At 44.8% G+C, this 27,518-nt stretch overlaps 1 protein-coding gene across 6 annotated transcripts in view; it reads left to right on the top strand.

The window, feature by feature from the left end:
• Positions 1–25,384, top strand: part of HHAT (hedgehog acyltransferase) — a 322,110-nt gene extending 296,726 nt beyond the window's left edge. For 2 of the 6 annotated variants that reach the window (XM_043543703.1, XM_037895771.2), the window contains one exon: positions 22,928–25,384. In XM_043543703.1, coding sequence (XP_043399638.1) covers positions 22,928–23,019 — 92 coding nt within the window. In that variant the 3' untranslated portion in view covers positions 23,020–25,384. The remainder of the gene's footprint in view (positions 1–22,927) is intronic. The other 4 variants (XM_043543701.1, XM_043543702.1, XM_037895773.2 and 1 more) reach the window with 3 other exon arrangements.
• The last annotated feature ends 2,134 nt before the right edge of the window (positions 25,385–27,518 follow it).

The raw sequence follows: 27,518 nt of genomic DNA, 5'->3' as shown, positions 1-27,518 counted from the left end.
AGGAATAAATAGTCAGTTTTCAGAATGGAGAGAGGTAAATAGTGGTGTCCCCCAGGGGTCTGTACTGGGACCTGTGCTGTTCAACAAATTCATAAATGATCTGGACAAAGGGGTAAACAATGAGGTGGCAAAGTTAGCTGATGGTACAAAATTACTCAAGATAGTTAAGTCCAAAGCTGACTTTGAAGAGCTACAAAGGGATCTCACAAAACTGAGTGACTGGGCAACAAAATGGCAGATGAAATTCAGTGTTGTTAAATGCAAAGTAGTGCATATTATTAAACATAAACCCAACTATACATACAAAATGATGGGGTCTCAATTAGCTGTTACCATTCAAGAAAGAGATCTTGGAGTCATGGATAGTTCTCTGAAAACATCCACTCAATGTGCAGCGGCAGTCAAAAAAGCTAAAAGAATGTTAGGAACCATTAGGAAAGGGTTCAGAGTAACAGCCGTGTTAGTCTGTATTCGCAAAAAGAAAAGGAGTACTTGTGGCACCTTAGAGACTAACCAATTTATTTGAGCATAAGCTTTCGTGAGCTACAGCTCACTTCATCGGATGCATACTGTTGAAAATACAGAAGATGTTTTTATACACACAAACCAGTAGGGTGGGGGGAGAGAAAACCTTTTGTAGTGATAAACACCCATTTTTTCATGGTTTGTGTGTATAAACACATCTTCTGTATTTTCCACAGTATGCATCCGATGAAGTGAGCTGTACCTCACGAAAGCTTATGCTCAAATAAATTGGTTAGTCTCTAAGGTGCCACAAGTACTCCTTTTCTATTAGGAAAGGGATAAATAATAAGACTGTATATATAATAATGCCACTATGTAAATCCATGGTACACCCACACCTTGAGTACTGCATGCAGTTCTGGACATTAAAAATTGAAAAGGTACAGAGAAGAGCAACAAAAATGATTAAGGGTATTGAACAGCTTCCATCTAAGGAAAGATCGAAAAAACGGGCAGTGTTCAGCTTGGAAAAGAGATATGATATGATAGAGATCTAAAAAATCATGGATGGTGTGGAGAAATGAATAAAGAGTTATTTTCCCCTTCACATAAGATAAGAAATTGGGATCGCCTAATGAAATTAATAGGCAGGAGGTTTAAAACAAACAAAAGGAAGTACTTTTTCACACAACACACAGTCAACTTGTGGAACTTGTTGCCAGAGGATGTTGTGAAGGCCAAAACTATAACTGGGTTCAAAAAAGAATTAGATAAGTTCATGGAGGATAGGTCCATCAGTGGCTATTAGCCAGGATGGTCAAGGTTGCAACCCCGTGCTCTGTGTGTCCCTAAGTCTCTGACTGCCAGATGCTGGGACTGGATGATGAGATGGATCACTTGATAACTGCCCTGTTCTGTTCATTCCCTTTGAAGCATCTGGTATTGGCCAATGTCGGAAGATAGGATATTGGGCTAGGTGGACCATTTATCTAGCCTAATATGGCCATTCTTATGTGATTACAAGTAAGAAGTGCCTTATATTCTTAATGTTGTTTTTCCACATTTAAGTAGGTTATGCAGATTATATATATGGATTTATAATCGTAGAGTTGTTCCACAGTATGTCATTGCTCTGAGATGTTATATTTTCATAGTAAAAACATTCATCGAAAGGATAGATCCTTTGGCTTGTTTACAGCTGAAAGAATATTTGGCAAAACATTTGTGAATGGTACTTTTCTGAAATGCGACTGTAGTAAAAATAGCATTATGGGGTTCTATATTTACAGTGCTTCATTGATTCCATATCAAATTTCTATATTTTACAGCTAAAAATATTTGTTTTCCTGACCTTCAAACTTGCAAATTAATTTTTTTAACCAGAAGCTTAATCTGGGGTCTTTCCTTTTTACCCATCCATCATCACCAAGCCAAATTCTAACCCCTTTTATACCCATACATAGGTCCAGATTCTATAATACTAATCCAGATTCTGTCCTTGCACTGGTTTAACTCCTTTGATTTCAGCTGAGTTACCCCAGATTTACACTAGTAAGAGTGAGATCAGGATCATGTTGATTATCTACAGTTTCATGCTTTCTGAGTTAAGGTATTTACTGGCTCGGTTGGTGGCATCTCTTACCACTGTAAGCAAATTAATTTTAAATTTTCTTGCTTTTCATAGGAAATCAGAAGTCAAAATTTTAATACAGCTTTAAAATGGACTAGTTAAAAGCACAGAAAGTCAGGAAAAGTAAAGAGTCCAGCAACAACTTGGCTACATTGCACAAACTTACTATTTTCTATTCCTGCTTTTCTGCTTAAATGTGCAGTTTAGTATATTAGAGGTATATCATTCAGTCATTTTAAGCACAACTCCCCATTGATTTCAATGGACTGTTCTGCTTCAGAACAGTGGCATGCCATGCCCTAATGGGCTGAAGTGACATAAAAATAAATTCTGATAAAGTCAATGCAAGTGCTCAGTACTTTGAAAGTCAGCCCTAGTAGTGTCTTATTATAAAATACATGGTGGTAAGCATATAGGGTGAGTTGCCATTAAAAAACAACAATAAAAAGAAAGCTATAAGCTAATAGCATGTTCCAGGTTTCCCAGTGTGTTCTTTTGTTTAGCCACATATTTAGATTGTAAGTTTCTCTGGGTAGAGGCCATTTCTTCCTTTATGTCTTGTACGGGGTCAAGCACTCAGTCGGTGCTCAGCAGCTAGACCACAACAACCTTGCTCTCAGAGTCTTCATTCTTGTGGTTGGTGGTTATTGCTGTCCAGCCCCGGTATGGCACTGATCCAGTATTTTTCCAGTTAATACTTAAATTGTTCTGTAGGAAAAGTGAATTCACTGAAAGAGGATTCCACTGTAGTTGATTTTCAGGAAAAATAATTATAACATTAGGCTGGTTATTTCTTCTGTGTGTTCAGTAACTCCCAGTTGTGCAGACATGGAATTGTCTCCGCTAGTGAAAGTGTAGCGCTGTTCGGTTACCACTTGATAGCTGCACTGTATGCCAGTCTCTGTGCTCTGACAGGCTCCTAACTGCACACTGGTCTCGGGACTGTGTACATGTTGTGTACAGTGTACATAGGCTGATATACTGCCTCCCTTGGAATTGCCCCTCCATAGGCACATCACAAAATGAACATTTCCAGTGCCCATTCCCCCCCACCCCTTGCCCCGTTAAATAAAGGAAACAGCATTTCAGCCCACTTACAGAAGTGACACCTGGTAAAAACTGCTGCTGTCAATGGTTACCCTGAATTTATCTTGGTGTCACTGAGTTCAGAATCAAGTTGAAGGTCTTTGAAACATTTAATCATTAGACTTTTCAGCATGATGACTCCTCAAGGGCACTTCCTGTTAACCCAGCCTTAGCGTTCATTTAGGCAAGGCATGGCTTTCATATTGCCTTACAAACAGGCCAGCTTCAAGCTGTCATCTAAATAGCTAATGAAAAGCTTCTTACTTTTGTAATCAGATAGTTGGGGGAGAAGGGGACAAAGACAGAAAGATAAAAGACATACCCTTCCTCATGTCCACAACCCCCTCTCCTCCCCCAAAAAAGCAAGAGTTTTACTTTCTTGTGTTGTCTGGTCTCTGACAGCCATTATCTGGTCTCTGACAGCCATTCCCTCTCCTTTGTCTCCTCCTTACATCTTACGCTTATTGTCATTTTCATTTCACACCATTTGAAAGATGGGCCAAATTGTTCCTTTAAGGCCTTGTCTAGACTGGCACTTCTCCCATCTGTGCAACACAGACATTTTTATCACCATGCCATCTAACTCAGAACATGGTTAGACCCCATGGCAGTATAAATCCTGGAACCCAGTTCACACTAACACTCCTGCTGTCACTGCTGTAGCTGCATCAGAGCTCGACCAGATCTGAAAATTTCAAATGTGTATATATGATATGGGACTGGCTGGGGTGGGAGTGATGCAGGGAGCTGAGCCCAGTGCAAAAGACCCTGGGGCACAAGACCTGCTCCATGAGCAGGTTGAGATTGGCTCTGTCTCCTCCCCCAGCCCCTTTCTGTGGAGCAATATGTGCCCTGGGCATGCATAGAAGGAATAACCCCTTTTCTTTGTCCTGATTTTCATTTTCATGCTCCACAAGTTTCTGTGTAGCCCCACTCCACAGATAAGCAGCATGCTGCAAAAGCTGTCCATGTCCATGGAGCCATGACTGGCAGGCGATGGGCAAACAGGAGAAGCCAGTCTTTCCACCCTCTCAGGGCTTTGGTTGGCTAGAGAACTGCCATCTGTCCTGGGATTGAAGGAGGGAACAGCCTGGGTGGCTGGAAAGGGTGCATGGCCAAAGCAGGCTGATAGTTTGAGCTATGAGCTGGGGGACAGGCACAGGGAGCAGTCTTAGCACGTAGCCCCCCGTGAACCTGCACTGTGCATGATGACCAACCAGAGCCCAAAGGGAAGGAAACCCCTTATCAATGACTGGGGGAACTGTTGTGGGGGGCACTGGGCCGTGTGTCTGCTGATTAAAACTGATTATTTATTACTTATAACATTGGAGTGATTTCCGGGTGAATTCCTGCCTCCCCAAAGGCTGAAGGAGGAGTCTCCACCCAAAGCAGAGTTTGGAACTAACCACCAGCAAGAAGAGCCTCTTCTACCTCTCAGGTTAGGACCTTGTTCCAACGGAATATGCCTTTTAACCTAATTAACTTCCCTTCGCCTTCTCCCTGTGACTGGAACATCACTTTAGCTGTCTCTGAAAAAGTGTTAGGAGTTGCTCATTTTAATATGCACAATATTAGTGTCTTCCTTTCTCGGTGTGGCCTTTAGGGCTCTTGGAGCATTTTCAGGTAGCAAGTTACATTCAAGCGAGATCTTCTGCAGCAGCCAGTTTTCCACGTCCCAATTATCACCAGCAGGGGCTTGTTCAGTGACATGACTTTTTGGCTACACAACTCAACCTGAAGTGCACAGTACAATGTACAGTAGTAATAAAATACCAGCAGAAAAGAGAGATGATTGCTCACCGAGATTAATGTGGATCAGGTTAGCCATTAATTACAAAAAAGCACTGCTGCAGGACTCGGGCAGACATTGGTAAAGTGCCCCATTAAGAAGCATGAATACATTTGTAGTTTTACGTTTAAAACCCGGAGATTGGAAATTTCAATTTCCAACCTCAATAAAACCAAACACATTAAAGTTTTGTTTGATCTGATGAGCACAGCTGTAAAAATGACATGCCACGAGAGCCAAGACTGTGCAGAGCTCTTCAGAGTTTCTAATATGCTGATTTTTTTAGGGGCCTGTATTCTAACACAGACATAAAGAACAGAGACCAAATTCAGGAATGAGTGTGTGTAAGTGGTGTTAGGTGCACCCTCCTCTGACCAAAACCCTGTCTACCTGACACACCACCAAGCACACTCCAGTACAAATAATTAACAACAATAACATAGGCACTACTGCAATGATAATAAATAATTCATTAAGAAAATTCAGAAAGGGGGAATGTATCCACCAGCCCAAGGTTTCTAACCCACTTCTGTAGGCAAGATAGAGTTCACTGGACTGCAGCTGGATAAACTCTGGGGTGGATTATTAACTGGCTTGGCTGGAGTCACTACTTTAAGCCTGACTTACATCAATGCCACATTTCAGTCCAGACCAAGCAAAACATTTAGAGGTGATGCAGAGGGAGAGGCAGGTGTCAATGATAAATTGTTAAGTGGCTGGGAATGGGGGTGGTTATATGCCTAGTTAGGCCCTGTCTCCAGTAAGGAAATTCATACTGGTGTAACTACATCAATGTAGTTACTGTGGTGTAAACTCTTAATGTAGATTCAGAACAGCAGTGCAAATGGGGGGGAAAGGGGGGTGTCTTATTTGAGTGTATTACAGGACTACCAGTGCCAAGGTCCTTAATGTAGAAAGGGCCTAACTCAGCATATACCACACATAGGTTTGAATGTTGTGTTTTTCCTCGTACTATGTTCACTGGAAACGTGCCATTGATACTGAGCTTTTTGTAAGGACCTCATCAATGTTAGAAACAAGGAAAGGACACTTGACCTGACATGCTGGTTTCCGTTTACTTTTTATCCTGTTAGATGCATTAAATCCCCACAGCTCTCTCTCATCTTCCCATCAAGAAATTCACCTTGCACTGCTTACATCTGCCCTCAGGGACATGCTGTTCAGTAACCTGCCAGCTGTGTAAAGTTTTGCTTATGGTTAAACTTGAACATGCTTCCCAGCAGGGACTTGAACCCAGGTCTCTGATATCCGAGCTGAGTGCTCTAATCAGCAGGATGGACAGACACACCCACCCTTTCTTCTTCCTCCCCACCTCACCTGGGTGATCTGTTGTGACAGGTATCAGGTCTTAGGCATGCTCAGAGCATGCCCATGGGAGTGGGTCCCATTGGTGAGAACCCTGCTTCCATTTGAGCTAGGGCTCTGAGCAGTTCATTAGCTGTGGGGCTGAATCAGGCGGCTTTGTGCAGGCCAACTGGTGGAAACTTATGCACGTATGGGGACTTAAGTGGCAGCTGAGCAACAATTTTGAGGATGTCAGTGACAATTAGGTGCCTAACTGCCTCTTTAGGTACCTCAGTACCTTTGTGAATTGGGAACTAAGTTCCTAAGTATTTTTAAAGGTATTTAGGCACTGAGCTCCCATTGATTTCAGTGGGAGTTAGATGCCTATGTACTTTTGAAAATCTTGACCTTAGGCTCCTAAGTCACTTAAGCACTTTTGAAAATTTTACCCTAGATTTCATTTCTTGCACCCCCTAGTTTCTTAGGCCGAGAACTCCAAAAACACTTACATTCCCGTTCTGGTTCCACTGCGATCCACAAAACCCCCATCAAACCCCCTTGGAACCTAAACTCACTCAACACCTAAGTTTTCAGTGTAAAAGTGCCCAAGGCACCTATGTTTCTGCCCCTGGGCAGACGTACTCCTGCCTCCCTCTCAGCATCCTGAGCGATTCATAAACCAGAGGAAGATAGTATTTGTTCATCAAAGTCGCATGTTGGGCCTGATCTGGTAAGCGTGCTCAGAGACCGCCTACTGGATTGGGTCCCATTCAGAATCCAACCGGAGGAGGTTCCCACCAGTGCCCACCTTCTCACTTTTAGCCCACTGGCTAGAGCACTCCCCGGGGATGTAGGAGACCCAGGTTCAATTCCCCCCTCTTTTTCAGAGGGCGAGAAAGGATTTGAATGGGGAGTCTCCTATGTCTCAGGAGGGTGCTGTAACCACTGAGCTATGAGATGTCCTTATGAGGGGGTCTCCCTCAGTCTCTTCTGTTAAAGTTATTTCACTGTGGATAAATTATGAGAGTTATTGGAGCAGGGGGACTGGGTCTCCAATCTCGCAGATGAGTGCCCTAAACACTGGACTACAGAGTCATTCTCATCCACTCTCTTTCTCTCTCTCTCTCTGCAATGAAACAGTCATTGGGCCAGAGACAGAGAGCAAGTGCAAGAAGCGGCTTAGGCACCTAAGCCATCAGGCTTTGGACAGCAGGTTCCCGTTTGTAGGTAGATAAGCAGAGATAGGTGTCTCCCTGAACCCCAGACTTAGACACCTATCTCTGAAAGAGGGGCAGGGCTCCAGACACACTCCTCTCATCGGTATGTCCCATTGGCTAGTTTAGGCAACTCCCCTCCTAGGGTGCTGGCTTTTGTAGATCACATTCTTAGGTGCCTAATCTCTCCCCATTCAGTGGACAGGGAGCCTAGGTATCCCACCTTTAATTTTTAGACCCATTCCTTTCATTGGGCCCAATCCCTGCGATATGCCGATTGCATTGTGATGTGCTTAGGGTCTTCATTTCCCATTGATTGACTTCAGCTGAGGAGTTTGAGCCCTTCATCTTCATCACTGTAGAGGGCAAGGTGACTTGAAAGAGATTATTTGAAGTGAGATGATGGGGGCATGGCCAGCCTTTTGGGAGCAGAGATTGAATCCAAGCCTTGCTTGAAGGATGGCGCCCTCCTTTACTTTTACCGGACTCAAAGTCCAAAGTGTGTTGCATCGTTGCTTTGAAGGTGCATGCTCCTATCTTGTCCTTTGATAGAAAGAAGCCTTAGAAGCATTTCAGAAGGAAAGGTGGGAAGTGCAGAGGTGGAAGCTGCTCTGAGAGTTGTTGCCGTTGGAATTAGTTGTGTTGGCTTTGCGATGATCGGGTAACAAGCACAGGCCCTTGGTTAGTAATTCTAGAAGTCTCTAGTGCATAACGCATTATCAACACACATGATGGAGTTTGAAACCAACCAGCTCATCGGACATCAGATTAGCACTGCATAACAGAGCAATTTCTCTTGTGTAATCGGTTTCTAATTGGGGAGGCCGTTGAAAGGGGGTGGGTTGAGTGCTACGCATTTGAATTACAACAGGCTGGTGAACCGCCCTAGAATTTCTGCACAAAAGGTACCATCTTTTTTTTTTTTATCACTTTACTGAGAAGTTTGTTTCTGGCTTTATGCACAGTATATACCCGCCTTAGTGCAGAACTTTCCCTTGATTCTGCAAGCCTTTATCAGACAAGTATTCCTTACTAACAAGAACAGGCCAGTTGACTTCAACAAGATGAGTCATGCAGGTAAAGGTTGCAGGATTGGGTCCTTCAGTTGCAGACAGTATAAATTATTGTAGTACTCATCTTTTCTATTTTGTTACACAAAGATGATGAAAATATGGTGCAGCCATCAAAATGGAGACCTCCAGTCAAAGATCAAATGACTAAAGGCTATTGTAACACATAGGTAAAAGCAGGGTGAACTAAGGTTGCATGGGCAACCTTATCTCTGCTATTTCTTAACTATTCAGTGGTTGACTTTGAAGCCTTAATAAGGTAGTTTTTTTGTATGTCATTTTATATATAGATGCAGATATACAATGTGTGTCTGTGTGCTTCTGAATGGATAATTGGAAAAGGTTATACAGAGAATGACATTTTGTATCAGAAGATTTTCTGTTTAGTCCCTCAGACCAACACCTTATGTAGCTTTTAGGGGGGAAAGAATGATGGGCAGAAATAAGAGTCTTTTGAAATATCTTTGGAGGTGAGGTCAGGATGAAAGAAAAAAAAAGAGTTCAGGGAATATGACTTGCAATGCTAAAGTAAGAGAACAAAGTCATTCCTTTTAGAATGTAGATCAAGTATATCATTATGTTTTGGCTGCCTGGGTTTGCAACAAGTGTTTTAAGCAAGGCAAAGGCACCCTTGAGATGACTCTTGTAAGAGCGTGGCTCATACTTCCTTTTATTTGATTACAGAAGTTACATGATGACACATAGGTCATCAGTGTAAATTAATCCAGAGATGACATCATTCCGGCTTGACTGTCAAGCCTTTTTCTTTCTTCGTGTAAATCTGTCCTTCACTGGGAACTCAGAAGAACCCAAGTGCTCATTTATTGCTGGCTTTGTAATGCATTTTAATTGAAAGGAACAAAGGAAGCATTTGAAGTGGTTAGAGAAGAGGAGTGGAAGTTAGGAAGATCTGCATGCTATTCCTGGCTCTGCCACTGACTTGAAGAACCTAGTGGGATTTTTAAAAACTCTTAAGTGCCTGACTCCCATTGATTTTAGGAATTAGGTCCCAGATTTGTTGTGCTCAGCATTGCAAAGCTTACCTGATTTGGAAGTCTAAATCTCATTTTCAAAAGAGATTTAGGCACTTAGGAATCTAAATCCCATCAATTGTCAGTGGGATTTTGTCTCCTAAGTGCCTCAATCCCTTTTGAAAATTATATTTCTGCTCCTAAACCAGCTAGGCATTGCAGCACCGAGTGCAGCAACACCTAAATACCTTTAAAAATCTGGATGCCTACATGCTTTTGAAAATCTGCTAGGTGCCTGTTTTATCTTTATGCACACAGAACATAAGAATGGCTTTACCAGGCCACACCAATGGTCCATCTAGTCCAGTATCTTGTCTTCTGACGGTGTCCAAAGCCAGATGCTTTAAAGGGAATGAACAGAATGGGGCAGTTATCAAGTGATCCATCTCCTGGCACGCAGTCCCAGCATCTGGCAGCCAGAGGCTGGGGACACACAGAACCTAGGATTGCATCCTTGACCATCTTGGCCAATAGCCACTGATGGACCTATCCTCCATGAATTTACCTAATTCTTTTTTGAACCCACTTATAGTTTTGGCCTTCACAACATCCCCTGGCAATGAGTTCCATAGGTTGATTGTGTGTTGTGTGAAAAAGTACTTTTGTTTGTCTTAAACCTCCTGCCTATTAATTTCGTTGGGTGACCCCTGGTTCTAGTGTTATGTGAAAAAGCAAATAACTCTTCCTTATTCATTTTCTTCACACCATCCATGATTATATAGGTTTGTATTGGATCCCCCTTTAGTCATCTCTTTTAAAGGTGCACAGTCCCAGTCTTTCTAATCTCTCCTCAGATGGAAGCTGTTCCATACCCTTAATCATTTCTGTTGCCTTTCTCTGCACCTTTTCCATTTCAAATAAATCTTTTGACCAGAACTGCACACAGTGTTAAAGGTGTGGGCGTACTGTGGATTTATATAGTGGCATTATGATATGTACAGAGTTATTATCTATCCCTTTCCTAATGGTTCCTAACATTCTTTTAGCTTTTTTGACTGTCACTGCACATTGAGTGGATGTTTTCAGAGAACTATCCACAGTGACTCCCAGATCTCCATCGTTTTGTGTGTGTAGTTGGGATTATGTTTAACAATATGCATTACTTTGCATTTATCAACACTGAATTTCATCTGCCATTTTGTTGCCGTCACCCAGTTTTGTGAGATCCCTTTGTAACTCTTCACAGTCAGCTTTGGACTTAACTATCTTTAGTAATTTTGTATCATCAGCTAACTTTGCCACCTCGCTGTTTACCCCTTTGTCCAGATCATTTATGAATTTGTTGAACAGCACAGATCCCAGTACAGACCCCTGGGGGACACCACTATTTACCTCTCTCCATTCTGAAAATTGACCATTCATTCCTACCCTTTGTTTTCTGTCTTTTAACCAGTTACTGATCCACGAGAGGACCTTCCCTCTTATCCCATAACTGCTTAGTTTGCTTAAGAGCCTTTGGCAAGGGATCTTGTCAAAGGCTTTCTGAAAGTCCAAGTACACTATATCCATTCGATCACCCTTGTCTACATGTTTGTTGATTCCTAAATACCTTTAAAAATCTGGGCCTTATAGCTTGATCCAATGCCCATTGAAATAAAGTCTTTCCACTGACTTCAGTGTGCTTTCCCCATCAGTTAATTGGGGGGGGAGGGTAAAAATACCTTTGTAGCGCACTTTGAGTTAATTGGATGAAAGGTGCTACCTTCTGTAGGTTCAAAGAATGTTACTGAAGTTCCTGCATTCTGGCAGGAAAAGGAATAGAGGCCAGTCCCATTTCCTGCCATCCATAGAATATAAACAGTACTGTACAAGTTGTAACTGCAGCGTCTCTAAAGATGTTCAAATAAATATGTGCCCCAGTTTTGAACTCTTCAAATTAATCTTCCCTGCCCCTCTCAGTCTCTGTGTCTCGTTGTCATCCAGGTGGGTTATTTTGGCAAACCTCTCTTTTTCATTGGTACCTTACTAAATTGCTATTGGCAGGACATTTTCTAATTAGAACATAAGAATTTTAATTGTTTTGATTATGTTGTGCTGAAGGATGTAACTCAATTCCAGAAAGAAATCTAGAGCAATAATTCTAGACTGCAGTAGATATGATATACAGTTTAAACTGATTAACATTTAAATCCTAGCTCAGATTTTATGTTTAGCTATCTGAAAGGAGACTCCATTATTCGAGAGAGACAAGGCAATTTAACAAACTGTGCTCTCAGGTTACAGCTTGTAAAAAAGATTGTGGGTACAAATTGCAGCATTTAAAAAGATTTAGAACTTGAGTCTGATTCACCCCTGCTTTACTCCAGCTCTGTATTGGTATAACTGAATTGGTCCAATGAAGTTACAATGCCACAGTGCTGGAGTAGAGGAGAGGTGAATCAGGTCCATTATTTAGTTCATATGAAGGATTTTCCAATGACCTTTCAATCAGAGAATTCATGGGTAGGGAAGCAAAGTGGAAATACTATGGGCCTGACACTATCAGATTTTCCCCACTGTAACTCCATTGAGTTACTCCCAGTTATACCAGTGTAAGTGGGTTCAGAATCGGGTGCCACATCTGATGAAAGTGAGACCAGTAAAGAAGTGGCAAAATTGCTAGAGACCAAATTTGCTAAAGTAAAACTCTGACTAGAATCTGCAGCTAAACGTCTTCATAAGAGGACTCAGTGGTCCCCCACCTGCTGTTTCTAATTAGGAATATAGATTTTAGCAAAATCACTTCATAAAGGATCGTTAAGGCTGGGATTCCATTTTTAAAACCTTACCAACACGTTCTCTTGTGAGATTTCACTGAATCAGCCAGACAATGGAGAGCCTGGGGAGCATGTATCCATCTCCTGTGTATCCAACGCAATGACTTTAGTTTTCAAATGCAGAAAATTGTCCCTTGCATCGTGGTCAGATCTTTCTTTTTGGCTCTGAGGTGGCACAAGGGGCAGGGAGGGAAGAGAAAAGGCGTGAGTAGAGCTGACTACAGAAAAGCCACAAAACTCAGGTCAGGAGAGTGAGTGAGGGGCTTGTAGCTAGGAAGAGGATACTTATGGGAAACGAGACAGGAGGAGGAAAGAGTGTACTAGAAAAGAAAGCTGTAAAGAAGATGCCGGTTCGTCCCTGGAAGGGAGAGTGTGACCAGGGCTCCAGAGTTTTACCAGTGTGCTCTGAACTGCTCCGAGCAAGTTTTCATGGTGGTGCTCCAAACAGCTGAGTTCTTGCATTAGTACCCCTGCGCCGCTGCTGAGATAAGGTACAAGTGTGTCTAGTTCGGATGCACTCTGAACCAGGATGAGGATCGCTGCGTCCAACTATGCAGATTTGACCCCAAAAGGCTGGTTCAGGGAGGGATTTTAGATTTTCACCAGCCACGTTGTAGTCTAAGGCTCCACTCTTGCACATGTCTATGCATGTGCTTAACCGTATGCAGGCAAACAATCCCCCTGATGTCAAGGGGCCTTCCCATGCATAAAATCAAGCACATGTGTAAATGTTTGCAGGACTAGCACCTACCACCGTCTTTTACTCCTCAGCATCCCCATGTGGATTCTTCTTCGAGTGCTTGCTCATGTTGATTCCATGTTAGATGTGCGCTCGCTGCATGCCCCGTTGCCGGAGATTTTTCCCTTAGGGGTATCCGTAGAGCCAGCTCTAGCATCTCCCGGTATAAGGGGCGCCACTGGCCCTGCACCCTTCCAGTTCCTTCTTACTGCCTGTGACAGTTGCTGGAACAGTCTTCCTTTCTTTGTGTTTGCAAGCCTTCTCTAGTGGTTTACTGAACTGTATTTTTGTAAATGTGGTTAGTTGGTTTGTTAGTTAGTGTCAATTAGTTAGATAGTTCACATAAGGGACCTTGTCCCAGGGTTGGGGCATGCCCTGATCCCCAGGTTTCAAACCGTGCGCTACCTGTAGTAAGCCCATGCCAGTGAGCGATCCTCACTCCAGCTGCCTAAAAGTCCCTTGGAGAGGCTCAAATCAAGGACAAGTGCAGAATCTGCCGGGGCTTCAGGCCATGCACCCGAAAGGACAGGAATATCAGATTGAAAGCCCTGCTGATGGAAGCCACACTCAAGACGGCCTCTGAGCTGAGTAGGTCAGACTCCACGCCGAGTACATTGGCTTCGGTACGAAGTGCCCCTCTGAACTGTGCCCCCCTTAGCACCATTCCCCATCCTCAGCACCAAGGAAACAGCACAAGAAGCGCACCCAGAGAGGGCGCTCCCCATTGTCCAAGGGAGGTAAGAGCGAGATGCAACGCATATTGGGCCTTTCACCCTCACCGCAGAGACATACGGTTGCGGCGATGACTCTACCTGTGGCATCTAGCCCAACCCAGGACCCACCCCACACGCCAAACAATAGCCGGGGCCCAGTGCTATTGAGTGTGCTGGAAGCCTTTCAGGCAGGAAGCAACCTTATGGCCCTACAGGTGCTTCCCACACCCCGGGACCGACCACCCACCTCCCTAGATCCTCTGAGGGCACTGGTATTGAAAGGGAAGTCCGCTATGGGACCTCCGCAGTGGTCCCCAACCCGGCACCTCAAGACGACGATCCCCAGCGGGCCGGCACCTGTTACCAACACCTGGCACCAGTCACCCGAGCCCCAGCACCGGTCACATGAGTCCCGGTGCCGGCCACCCAAATCTTGACACTGCTCACCTGAGCCCTGACAGCAGCCACAGCGCCATTCTCTCGAGCACTGCCCTGACACCAGTCCTGGCATCAATCACTAGCCTCCCGTAGCTGGTCCCCTGTACAAAGGGGTTGTCCCTCGGCACCGCTCCCTGGCTCCCCAGCATAGCTGGCAGGAGGGATCAGCAGCAGCTCTGCCGTGGTCATCTTATGAGGAGTCCTCATCAGACTCCAAGAGGGATTCAACTCCCCATCAAAAGAGGCGCCGTCACCCAGCACATGTAACAGACATTGGTGCTGGACCATATATGGGCCAATGGCTTCCAGGACAGCGGCCCAAGCAGTGGCAGTGCTGGAACCCATGGGGGTTCTTGGTGATGCCAGGGCCGTTCTCTTACCCTCCGTCCATGGTGATCTCTGAGAGATGGACTGCGGCTCCTCCCTAACCAGTCCCAGAGCCAGGCTCGGACTTCGACCACAGTACTGAAACCCCAGCGGTACCTCCCACAGAAATTACCTCAGGGGAGGCAGAGGATTTAGCCCCACCACCACTGGTAGCATCCTCATCATCATCCCCAGACGAGGCATTCATGGGTCCCGCTAACTCCCTGCATCCAGATTATTTTAGAGCCCACCAGGAGCTCCTCAAGAGGGTCACGACCAATCTGGGCCTAGAGGCAGAGGAGCTGAAAGAATCCATGGATGCCCTCTTTGATATTCTGGCTGCCGTGGCTCCCACCAAGGTGGCTCTGCTGGTGCGTGAGGGGGTGGTTAAGTTGGTAAAAGCACTGTGGCAGATGCCTTCCTCTCTGCCCTCAACATCTAAAATGGCAGAAAAGAAATACTATGTTCCTGCCAGGGATTTGAGTACATGTACTCACACCCTCTCCCGGAGTCCTTCGTGGTTTCCTCCGCTAATGAGCAGGATAGGCAAGGACAGACAAGTGCCATTCCAAAAAATAAGGAGGCTAAATGCCTGGTCCTTTTTATCCCACTGCAAGCCTTCAACTTCACATTGCAAACCAGCAGGTGCTGCTGGGGAGATATGATTTAAACGTTTGGGACTCCATGGCCAAATTTAAGGACTCCTTGCCTTAAAAATTGTGGCAGGAATTCAGGGACATCATGGAGGAAGGAAAGATAGTGGCCACAATGTCGCTCCAGGCGACTTTAGATGCTGCAGATTTGGTGGCCAGAACAATGGCATCGGTGGTCTCCATGAGTCGTGGTTTGTGGCCACAGTCTTTGGGTCTGTCCCAGGAGGTTCAGCAGCATGTCCAGGATCTCACATTTGAGGGAGCCTCATTATTCTTGGACCAGACAGACACCAAACTGCATGGCCTCAAAGACCCCAGGGCTGTTGCAATCCTTGGGCCTTTATACACCGCTGGCCTCGAGGAAACAGTTTAGGCTGCAACGGTCCCTCCAGGTTCTCAGGACCATCCAGGAACAAGCCCTATAAGAAAAAAGATAAAAGTTATAGGTGCCATCAGGGACAGTCGCCCTCCACCTCTGCCCAACAGGGCACTAACCATTTCCCAAGTGGAGGCAGGTAGGCCTTCTGAAGGCACGCCTGGGGATGGCTTACCAGTCTCCATCCCAGATCAACAGCCCCCATTTTTATTTTTGGACTGCCTTTTGCCATACCTCCCTGCTTGGGGGTCAGTTACATTGGACCTCTGAGTACTCAGTACCATAGCAGAGGGGTACACTCAGCAGTTTGTCTCCATCCCTTCACCACACACCCCTTCCATGTCTCTCTTCAGGGACCCTTCTCACGAGCAACTTCTCATCCAGGAGGTGGAAACCCTCCTATGGGCATGGGCTGTGGAATAGACCCTTCAGAGCTTGGGGGGGGGCAGATTTTTACTCCTGCTATTTTTTGATTCCCCAAGGCAAAAGGGGGCCTGCAGCCTATCTTAGACCTGCGTTGCCTCAACAAGTATCTCAAGAAACTGAGGTTCCGCATGGTCTCCCTGGCCTCTATCATTCCTTCTTTGGATCCAGGAGACTGGTACGCCGCCCTCGACTTGAAGGATGCGTTCTTGCATATTTCCATGTTTTGGGGACACAGGAAGTTCTTCAGGTTCATGGTGGGCCACAAATGCTACCAATTCACAGCGCTCTCATTTGGCCTTTTGGTGGCCCTGCGAGTTTTCACAAAGTGCATGGTAGTGGTTGCAGCCTACCTCAGACATTGAGGAGTACAGATTTATCTGCACTAGATGGTTGGCTGATAAAAGGCCACTCGAGGCTTTTCAGCACAGTGCCTCTGTGGTGCAGGACGCCGGGCCTCCTAATAAACGAACAAAAGTCAATGTTGGTCCCAGCCCAGAGAATAGAATTGATAGGAGCTGGGCTCAACTCCCCTCAGGCCAGGGCTTTCCTGCTGGAGGCCAGATACAGAGCCACGGCAGACTGAATCACCCAAGTATCGGCTGGCCTATTGACGACTGCTCGGGTGTGCCTATGTCTACGAGGTCACATGGCGGCATGTACCTACATGGTACAATATGCATGACTGCACCTCAGACAGCTTCAGATGTGGCTTGCGTCTGTCTGTTACCCAAGCCGGGACCATCTGGACTTGATCCTCACCATTCTGATGTCAGTCTGGGCTTCCCTGAAGTGGTGCTTACACCCAACCTTGGTTCTGTCTGGAGTACCTTTTGAGCCCCCCGGCCCTCGATTTATTGGACTTGGGGTGGGGAGCCCATTTCGGCAATCTCAGGAGCTAAGGCCTCTGTTCCCAGGATGAACTGTCCTTAAATATCAATGTGAAGGAGCTCAGGGCAATACGCATGGCTCTGCGAAGTGTTCCTTCCCCATCTCTAAGGCAAAAGTGTGCAAGTACTGACAGACAATACAGTGTCAAAGTTATATGTCAACAAACAGGGAGGAGCTTGCTCCAAGGTCCTCTTCCAGGAAGCCCTCAGGCTATGGGAGCATTACATGAAGCATTACATTCACCTAGAGGCATCACATCTCCCTGGGGAATGGAATGTGTTGGCGGATTGCCTCAGCAGGTCCTTCTCCTCTCGCCATGAGTGGTCTCTCCACCCAGAGGTCATCAGCGTCATCTTCCAGAGGTGAGGTACTCCCCAGGTGGATTGTTCGCTACCGCAAAGAACAGGAAGTGTCACTGCTTTTGCTCGAGGCTCAGCCAGGTCAAAGGCACCCTTTCTGATGCCTTCCTGCAGTCGTGGTCGGACAGCCTGCTGTACACTTTCCGTCCAATCCCCCTAGTTCACAAGGTGCTCCTGAAGATAAAAGGGGACCAGGCGAAGGTCATCCTGATCACTCCAGCTTGGCCTCGTCAGCACTGGTTCAGCATGCTCCTAGTAGACCTCACAGTCGCAGCCCTGTGGGCACTTCCTCTCGGGCCGGACTTGCAGGATCGTGGGCAACTCCTCCATCCGAACCCCACAGGCCTACGCTTGATAGCGTGGTTCCTGCATGGCTAAATCCCGAGGAGGGAGCGTGTTCAGAGCAGGTTCAGCAGGTTTTGCTCAGTATCAGGAAGGCTTCTACCAGGGAAACCTACCTGGCTAAGTGAAAATGCATCACTGGTTGGGCAGCCGAGTGGGACCTTCCTCTAATGCAGACGTCTTTGCAGTCCATCCTAGAGTGTCTGCTCCTCCTGAAGTAACAAGATTTGTCACGGTCTTCCGTTAAGGTCCACTTGGTGGCCATCTTGGCATTCCATCCCCCGATCCAAGGCAAATCAGTCTTCACTCAGAAGATGACAAGCAGATTCATTAAAGGGTTGGAGAAGCTGTACCCACAAGTTCATGACCCAATTCTGCCTTGGGATTTAAACCTGGTCCTGCCTAGGCTCACGGGGCCAACTTTCAAGCCTTTGGCATCATGCTCCATACTGCTTCTCTGGTAGTAAGTCGCTTTCCTGGTAGCAATCACTTCTGCAAGAAGGGTTTCAGAGCTTCAAGCTTTGACCTTGGAGCCTCCCTTTACCATTTTCTTTAAAGATAAGATCCGACTGCGTCCCCACCCGGCCTTTCTATCCACCATGGTGTCGCAATTTCACATCAACCAGGACATCTTTCTACCTGTCTTGTTCTCGAAACCGCACAAGACACAATAAGAATGGTATGTGCATTCTCTGGACGTTAGAAGGTTCCTAGCCTTTCATATCAACAGAAAAAGACCCTTCTGCAAATTGACGCAGCTTTTTGTTGCAGTTGCGGACAGGATGAAAGCTCTCCCAGTGTCAGCCCAGAGGATCTCGTCCTGGATCACTGCCTGTATCCAGGCCTGCTACGAACAGGCGGGGACCCACCTCCAGTCATTGTGAAGGCCCACTTTACAAGAGTGCAAGAAAGCAGCTTTCAGCAGCTTTCCTGGTGCAAATACCGATACAGGACATCTGCAGGGCCGCTACATGGTCATCAGTCCACACATTCATGTCCCACTATGCCATCGCCCAACAGGCCACAGATGATGCCAGTTTCAGGAAAGCTATGTTACAGTTGGTACGCCCCAGAACTCCTAGCCCACCTCCAGGGATACTGCTTGTCAGTCACCGAGCATGGAATTGACGTGAGCAAGCACTCGAAGAAGAAAAAACAGTTACCTACCTTTTGTAACTGTTGTTCTTCGAGATATGTTGCTCATGTCCATTCCATGACCCACCCTCCTACCCTGCCATTGGAGTTGGTGCAAGAAGGAACTGAAAGGGCGCAGGGCCAGCGGTGCCCCTTATACCAGTGCATGAGTGTGGGCCTTCAGGGGATGCTAGAGCTGGCCCTGTGGATACCACTGGGGGGAAATCTCTGGTAACGGGGCAGGCAGCACACATGCATCTAGCATGGAATGGAAATGAGCAACACATCTCAAAAAACAGTTACGAAAGGTAGGTAACCGTTTTTTCCCCCACCTGTTGGATTTTTACTCTTTAGTTACAAATCTAAACAGAACTCTTGACATTACAAAGTGCCTTCTTGAGATGTATGGGACCACAATGGAGCCAAGGATGCATGCTCTACTTATTTTTGTTCTGGTTAGTGCTGAAGCGAAGGTAACTTTTCTTGGGTTTTACCAGCAACTTTGAAAGGTGCAAATCACATCCTGTGTCCCTTTTTTTCTGTTTCCTAAGGTTTAAAATCTGTCGAGTTATTATGAGGTTTGTTTTTTTTGTTTTTGTTTTTGAAGGTGTTTATTTTGTATTCACTAAAATTGTAGATGCAGATGTTGAAATAAAGACAGTGCTCGAAAGGCCTTTTTCTTGTTCCAGGCTACTCACCATATTTAGATTGTATACCTACAAAATTCTCTTAGATACACCCAGGTAAATCCAGAGTGGCTCCAGGGACTGGAATGCAATTACTCTGGATTTATATGGGTGTAAATGGCAGCAGAATGTGGCTCCTTTTGTTTCTATATTTTATATCTGTAGTGGAAACATCTCATCATAAAGGGCTTTTCCCCAGTAACAACTTCCACTGTATGCTACATTGTATTATAACAAGGGAGAGCCCACAGGACAAGAGATCCCCTCCACTTCACCAGATGGGCGATGCCTCCTACATTTGCAGGGAGCACTAATGGTGTGTGTGTGGGTTGGCAGGGTGTGCGCGCACACACTTTGGAAGGCCCTGTCTTCACTCTCAGCAGTGAGCAGCTGAAGCAAGACTCATTCCTCTTCTCTCCACCCTCATCTCCTCCATCACTGTGAGCCAGAAATTCTTCTTTCCCCTTTCCCCCACCATGGTAGCTGCATTTTCTTTTCCCCTCCCGCCCCCCTTTTACAGCTGAGTTAGAGCAAAAGTGGAGCAGGATGGGATGATCCCTTGTAATGCAGTCCTTAATACCTGTTTTTTGGGTAGGTAAAAATGGCAGCATTCTGAGAGGGTAGCCACCGACCTAGTTATAGTGGAGTGAAAGTAGGGTTGCCAGGCATCCGGTTTTCGACCGGAATGCCCAGTCAAAGAGGGACCCTGCTGGGTCTGGTCAGCACCACTGACTGGGCCATTAAAAGTCCGGTTGCTGGTGCTGCAGGGGCTAAGACAGGCTAGGCCCTACCTTTGCTGGCACCGTGCTGAGCCCCGGAAGCGGCTCGCAGGTCCGGCAACTAGGTGGGGGGGCCACGGGGCTCCACGTGTTGCCCCCGCCCCGAGACTGGCTCTGCATTCCCATTCACTGCAGTTTCCGGCCAGTAGGAGCTGGGGGGCGGTGCCTGTGGGCGAGAGCAGTGCACAGAGCCTCCTAGCCCCTGTGCGTAAGAGCTGTACCTACTGGCTGCTTCCATGGCGCAGGGCAGAACCAGGACAGGCAGGGAGCCTGTCTTAGCCCTGCAGCACCACTGATTGGGAGCCACCCAAGGCAAGCCCACACCCCAGTCCTGACCTCCAACCCGCTGCCCTGAGCCCCTCCAAACCCCTCATCCCTTGCCCCACCCCAGAGCCTGCAACCCGGAGTGCTCACCCCACAACCCCCTGCCCAGAGCCCCCTCCTCACCCCAAGCCCCTCATTCCCAGACCCACCCCAGAGCTCGCACCCCAAGCTGGAGCCTCACCCATCCCCCCACACCCCAAACCTCTGCCCCAGCCCGGAGCCCCCTCCCTCACCCTGAACCCCTCATTTCTGGCCCCACCCCAGAGGCTATACCCTCTCCCACATCCCAGCCCCCTGCCTCAGCCCAGTGAAATAAAGTGAAACAATTCAAGACTCACTCCACTTGCCCATAGGTGGAATTTCACAATAATTAATGTTCTGTGTAAGAGGTTTTCACTACATATCAGTCTATTTTACCTTTCACTGTGATCATTCCCTAGCCAAAGCCTTATTAATTTAGGGTGTGGTGTACTGTGCTATGAAGATGAGTAGGGCTCAGTAAGCTCTCAGTCTCCCTTGGCCAGATTTGTTGTGGTATTTAAGTTCCTAAAGATGCAAATAAGTGCTTCTGAAAATCCCACTAGGTGCCTAGGTGCCTTAACTCATGGGCATTAGGCACCTTAGGTGCTTTTGAAAATCCAATTTGGCACCCCTACCTGCATCTTGAGACACCTAAATACCTTTAAAAATCTTGCCTGTGTGGCTATTTAACCCTTCTGCCTCAGGCTTTGTGTTCATTGCAAAAGAGATGGGGCTTTTTTACACCAAGATAGCTCTTTTGATGGAAAATCCTAGTGGAGACAAGGCACCGGTAGTTTTTCAATGTAGCTAGTCAACGTTAACCCCAGATAGGGGTTGACTAGCTGCAGTGTGGTAGAAGGTACAGTGCCTTGTTTTCAATAGGAATTTATAGGGAGTTCGTTATCTCAGTGTAAAAGAACATAGCTTTTTGCAGTAAAAACAGAGCCTCACTTTCCGCAGGAGTGTTGTAAAGATCTGTCAATTAATATTTGTAAAGTGTCTGGAAGATGGAAAGTACTATGTAAGTTTCAAGTATTATATTGTGTTTTATATTTTACTGAGAAACAAGGACATCACAGTTAGGATGGTGTGAAGCCCGCAGTTTCACTTTTCAGGGTGAAAGTGATCCAGTCCCTACAGATTTGCTTGCAGGTGGGAGTTAGATGAGTTCAGATCTTCAAGGAGAACACATAATGATTTGTATATAAAGACCATGGAGAGATGGGGAGACAGTTCCCAATTTTGTGGGGAAAGGAGGTTGGCTGACTGGGATTTGCAGGATATACTTAGGTGAAAACTCACAGCCCATCTTTGGCTGTGTCTTCACTAGAAATAAAAGTGTATCTTATAAGATAGATAACGTGTTGTATGTAGCTGGTCAAGGTAAACCTTAGACACCTCCGCCAGCTCCCCAGGGTTTGTTTTGACCAGCTCAAGGTAAAAGTAATACTTGCCCTGTTTTTGTTAGAATTTTACAAGACAGCTAAAACAAGATAGCTATGTTGTTGTAAAAGACACGAGTTCAGGAACATGTCAAGCCTCCAACCCAAAGTTCGTTCTGAAAGAGTTCAAGGCTCAGTGCAAATACTTTCCACAGCTCTACTCACAGTCTCCCCGAGAGTCATGATTATCATTAAAGAGAATGGTAAATAGAAGTACAACTAGTCCACCTCCCCCTTGAAATTCTTTGAAAATATAGGAGGTAGGTGTCTGACATCTGTGAACCAAAAAAATAAAAGGAAGTATTTCACTGTAGATCTCCTGCGGTTGTGAGTGACCCTGACAATGTGGAAGCATCTGAGTATCCTAATAAGATTTAATTGTAAATGCCCAGATTTCTGCTGGTGAGAGCAGCAGTTTGTCCTGTATCCTTATGTTACTACTTTGTCATCATGTTATGGCTTTGTGCGCTTTTGTGCTTAGGATGTGTACAATGTAAATTTTCTACTAGGATTCACTTCAGTGGGTGAATGCCACCTGCAGAAAATAAGTTTATAACATACCTGCTTAATTTGGCACGTTGTTTTTTGGATATTAAATTGAGATGAAACCAACCCAAAACCTTACACCCATTGCCCCTGAAGTTTGGGAGAGCCTGGATCTATAACAAACCAAGCCAAACCTAACTACCTCTGACATTTGGAAAATGTCAGATCTGGTTTCTAATTCTGTGGCTTGGCTTTACCTCCCATATTAAATGTTCAACAAAAATATCCGTGTAAACCCATCAAACGTTCAACCCCAGACACATGTTTCTTGATATATTGCTGTCCACTTGCTGTGTTCATTAACTAGATTAATTACTCTGACTAGTATTACCTTTCTTTCTATTCACAGGCTGGCCCTGGACAACTCTGTCTGTTCTTGGATTCCTGTACTGCTACTCTCACGTTGGAATTGAATGGGATCGCACACACCATGTAGATTAGCACACAGTTGTACAAAGGTATGCCATCATGAGCTGTGTGTTAACAAAGGAGTGGGAAAGGTTTTCGTAAAACCTTTCATACAGTGAATACACACGTTCCGATTTCTCTGCCGTGGCTGTACATGCCATTCTCTCTGCAGGAAAATATGCCATAGCAAATATACTTTGCCAAACTGTTTAAAAAACTGGAAGCCAGTTTAATTTATAATTGTTTATGGACAAATCACTTGAACTGTAAACACTGATTTCTTTAAGTATTTTTGTCTTCTTAGACACTATTTTTATATCAGAAATATTTGAAATGGTATGTACGTGTTGAGTATCTTAGTATATGTACTTCACATTCTTGGACCCATATGTATCAGGAAGAGAGAATTTTTTGTCTTTTTCATATTTTTTTCAGGTCTGGATTAAATTTAAATACATTGCAAACAAAAGAGGGCATCCTGTTCTTCCATTGCACAATTCAGAAAACCAGAATTCTACCCGAATTGCCCTCCATACATTATATCTGAGACTAATACCCGGTTATTGAAAGTGCAGCTGAAAACATGTACAAAGGAATAAAAGATTTTGCTTTTTTAGCCATTTCTCTATCTCAGTGGTCCCCAAGCTGCGTGGCGCACCTGCATACGAGGGCGCACAGGAACATTCTGGAGGGTGAGTGGCAGAGCCCATGCCAGCCCCCATGGAGGACAGGGAGGGAGTGCCACCCAGCCCCGCACTGCCCCCAGCCCAACTCCGGCCCCAACCGCAGCTCTACTCCGCCCCCAGCCCAGCTCCGGCCCCAGCTGCAGTTCCACACCAGCCCCAGCCTCCACGTCGCTCTACCCCTAGGCCAACTCAGCCTCTAGCCCCAGCTCCGCCTTCAGCCCAAGCTCCTCTGCTGAGGAAGTCTTGGCTGTGCAGTAAGGGGTGAGGCATGGACAGATTCCATTACTGGTAAGGGGGGCGGGACAGGAAAAATTTGGGCACCACTGCTCTAACTGAATGCTGATAGAGAAGGATCAGCAGAGAACAAGTCAGGAGAGAGGGATTTCTGTGTATCTATAGGGGGCACCAGATGATAGTATTCATGATGAATTTAAAAAAAATAATCAAGATTAATTGCACTGTTAAACAATAATACAATACCACTTATTTCAATATTTTTGGATGTTTTCTATATTTTCAAATATATTGATTTCAATTACAACACAGAATACAAAGTGTACAGCGCTCACTTTGTATTTATTTTTTATCACAAGTATTTGCACTGTAAAAAAGCAAAAGAAATAGTATTTTTCAATTCACCTTATACAAGTACTATAGTGCAATCTCTTTATCATGAAAGTTGAACTTACAAATGTAGAATTATGTACAAAAAAACCTGCATTCAAAAATAAAACAATATAAAATTTTAGAGTCTGTAAGTCCACTCAGTCTTACTTCAGCCAATCGCTCAGACAAAAGTTTGTGTACATTTGCAGGAGATAATGCTGCCTGCTTCTTGTTTACAATGTCACCTGAAAGTGAGAACAGGCATTCTCATGGCACTGTTATAGCTGGCTTTGCAAGATATTTATGTGCCAGATGCGCTAAAGATTCATATGTCCCTTCATGCTTCAATTACCATTCTAGGAGACATGTGTCCATGCTAATGACGGGTTCTGCTCAATAACAATCCAAAGCAGTTCATTTTCATTATCTGAATCCGATGTCACCAGCAGAAGGTTGATTTTCTTTTTTGGTGGTTCAGGTTCTGTAGTTTCTGCATCAGAATTTTCCTCTTTTAAGACTTCTGAAAGCATGCTCCACACCTCATCCCTCTCAGATTTTTGAAGGCACTTTAGATTCTTAAACCTTGGGTTGAGTGCTGTAGCTATCTTTAGAAATCTCACATTGGTACCTTCTTTGCCTTTTGTCAAATCTGCAGTGAAAGTGTTCTTAAAATGAACAACATGTGCTGGGTCATCATCCGAGACTGCTATAACATGAAATATATGGCAGAATCCAGGTAAAACAGAGCAGGGGACATAGCAATTCTCCCCCAAGGCACAAATTTAATTAACACAGTATCTTTTTAACGAGCGTCATCAGCATGGAAGCATGTCCTCTGGAATGGTGGCTGAAGCATGAAGGGGCATACGAATGTTTAGCATATCTGGCACGTAAATACCTTGCAATGCAGGCTACAAAAATGATATGCAAATGCCTGTTCTCACTTTCTGGTGACATTGTAAATAAAAAGAGGGCAATATTATCTCCTGTAAAGTAAACAGACTTATTTCTGTTAGCGAATGGCTGAACAGGAAGTGAGACTGAGTGGACTTGTAGGCTCTGAAGTTTTTCATTGTTTTGTTTTTGAGTGCAATTATGTAACAAAAGAAATCTACATTTGTAAGTTGCACTTTCACAACAGAGATTGCACTACAGTTCTTGTCTGAGGTGAATTGAAAAATACTATTTCTTTTATTTAAGATTTTTACAGTACAAATATTTGGAATCAAAAATAATATACACTTTGATATCAATTACAACACAGAATACAATATATATGAAAATGTACAAAAACATCCAAAATATTTAATACATTTCAATTGGTATTCTATTTTTTAACAGTGTGATTAAAACTGTGATTAATCTCAATTAATTTTTTTTAATAACGATTAATTTTTTGAGTTAAGTGCATGAATCGACAGCTCTACTTAGAACTAAAAGGTTTGCACAGAAGCCTGGATCTGCCTGAGACCAAGATGGGTTTGAGGTGATAGCACAACCTCAATCAGCAACACAGGCTGGTGAATGTTGGTCATAGCAGGGCAGATGTAGTTCTCACAGCCAATTTCTGAAGCCATGCACCAGCCTTTTGTTAGCTTCTCCAAATCTCACCTGGTTATTGGGGTGAGGGATACAGAACTGGCCTGACCCCTGCACCAGTCTTCATGGATCGCCTGACACCTGCTCCGTTATGTGGCAGGTTGGCATTGGGAGAATGCTAAGTGAAGGCCACTGCTACCTCTAAACCAAAGGCTAGTGAAAAGCACCTGCCATGTTGCCTCATTAGGGCACTGAGTGAGGAGAAACACTGTCCTGCTGCAGTCGCCACACTTTACTGAATCAGTGGCAGGTAGCAACCCATATTCCTACTGTGGCAACTATTGAGTATCAGTGCCCAATGCATTGTGGGATGCTCTCTGTTTCTGGATCATGGCAGGAGGGGCTCTGTGGAACTTGAACCTACAAGATAACTTGCACCAGAGGGCTGGTGCCAATCACCATGAATGATCCAGGATCCAGTTTGTGTAGTCTGCCTGAACTGAACCCTGTAAAGCTCACCCAATCCCTATTTAGAAAAAAATTAACACTGATGGCTGGGTCTTATGGTTAAAGCGGTGGCCTGGGCCCTGGGTTCCACCACAGACTTCCTATGTGACCTTTAGTGAGTCACTTAATATCTTTGTACGTCCATTCCCTATTGGTTAAAAAAGGGGTGTTCAACTTCTCACAGGGTGTTGTGAGGATACATTCCTTCATGTTTGTGATGGTGCTTGTAAATATCTAGCTAGGGTAAATTATTTCCCTTTGCAATCAGTTTTAGCTTGAAGTACAAACTGTCCCAAAAGCCATTCGGCCAAATAAGACACAGTTTGTCTGTCTAATACATTTGGTAATTGAGAGGATCACTGCCACCACTACCAAAAAGGAATGCCCTGAACGTGGGATTTTTCAAAAGCACCTAACATCAGCCTAACCATTGGAGCAGAGTTAAGCCATTGCTGAGAGCTTTTGAAAAAGCCCATGCTTAACCCTCTGTAGTTAATACTAAGGTGAAAAACCATGTGTCTGTTCTCCAGCCACGTAGATTGGGAATCCATTGATCTAATGTAGGATGTTTAGTAACTTGTCTGCATAAATAACATATCTTACACTCAGAGACAGAAATGACCTCATAGGTCATCTAGACTATGCCTCATTCCAGAGCAGTATCAGTCTGTGTGGTCTATGTTCTAGTGCTTTGTACTGACTAGTGTTGCTATGTCCTTTTCTGTTTTAATAATAAAGCTCAGTCTTTAAGGAAGGTTGATGAACAGATGTGACTTGCAGAATTATTTTTTCCTATATAAAAGAAAAAAAAATTTTTTTGTTTATGTTGTATCAGAGGCCATGGTGAAACACCAATTTTATAAAAACTTTTTAACCACGGGAAGGATTAGCTCTGCTTCTCATGTACCATACTTTCATCCTGAAATTCTTACTGTTTGTTTTTAATGGAATGTGCAAATGCCAACAGTTTAATAATCTGAAATACAACTTTAATTTTGCTTCAGTAACTATTTATCACGCTTCCTTCTAATGTCATTTGGTGTATGCCAGCCAGGGGGAATCTTTTGAATAGATTGTAGACACACTTACACCATGTTAGACTTCCCTCAAGGAAGATCAAGGAGTCTCCAAGCAAACTTTTCCTAAGGTATTATTTCAGTTCAACATATAGGCAGAGGTTTGGGTTACTTTTTA

This window comes from Chelonia mydas, chromosome 3, assembly GCF_015237465.2.
Source record: "Chelonia mydas isolate rCheMyd1 chromosome 3, rCheMyd1.pri.v2, whole genome shotgun sequence".
NCBI lineage: Eukaryota > Metazoa > Chordata > Testudines > Cheloniidae > Chelonia > Chelonia mydas.
This window is presented reverse-complemented; position numbering and strand designations above follow the sequence as displayed.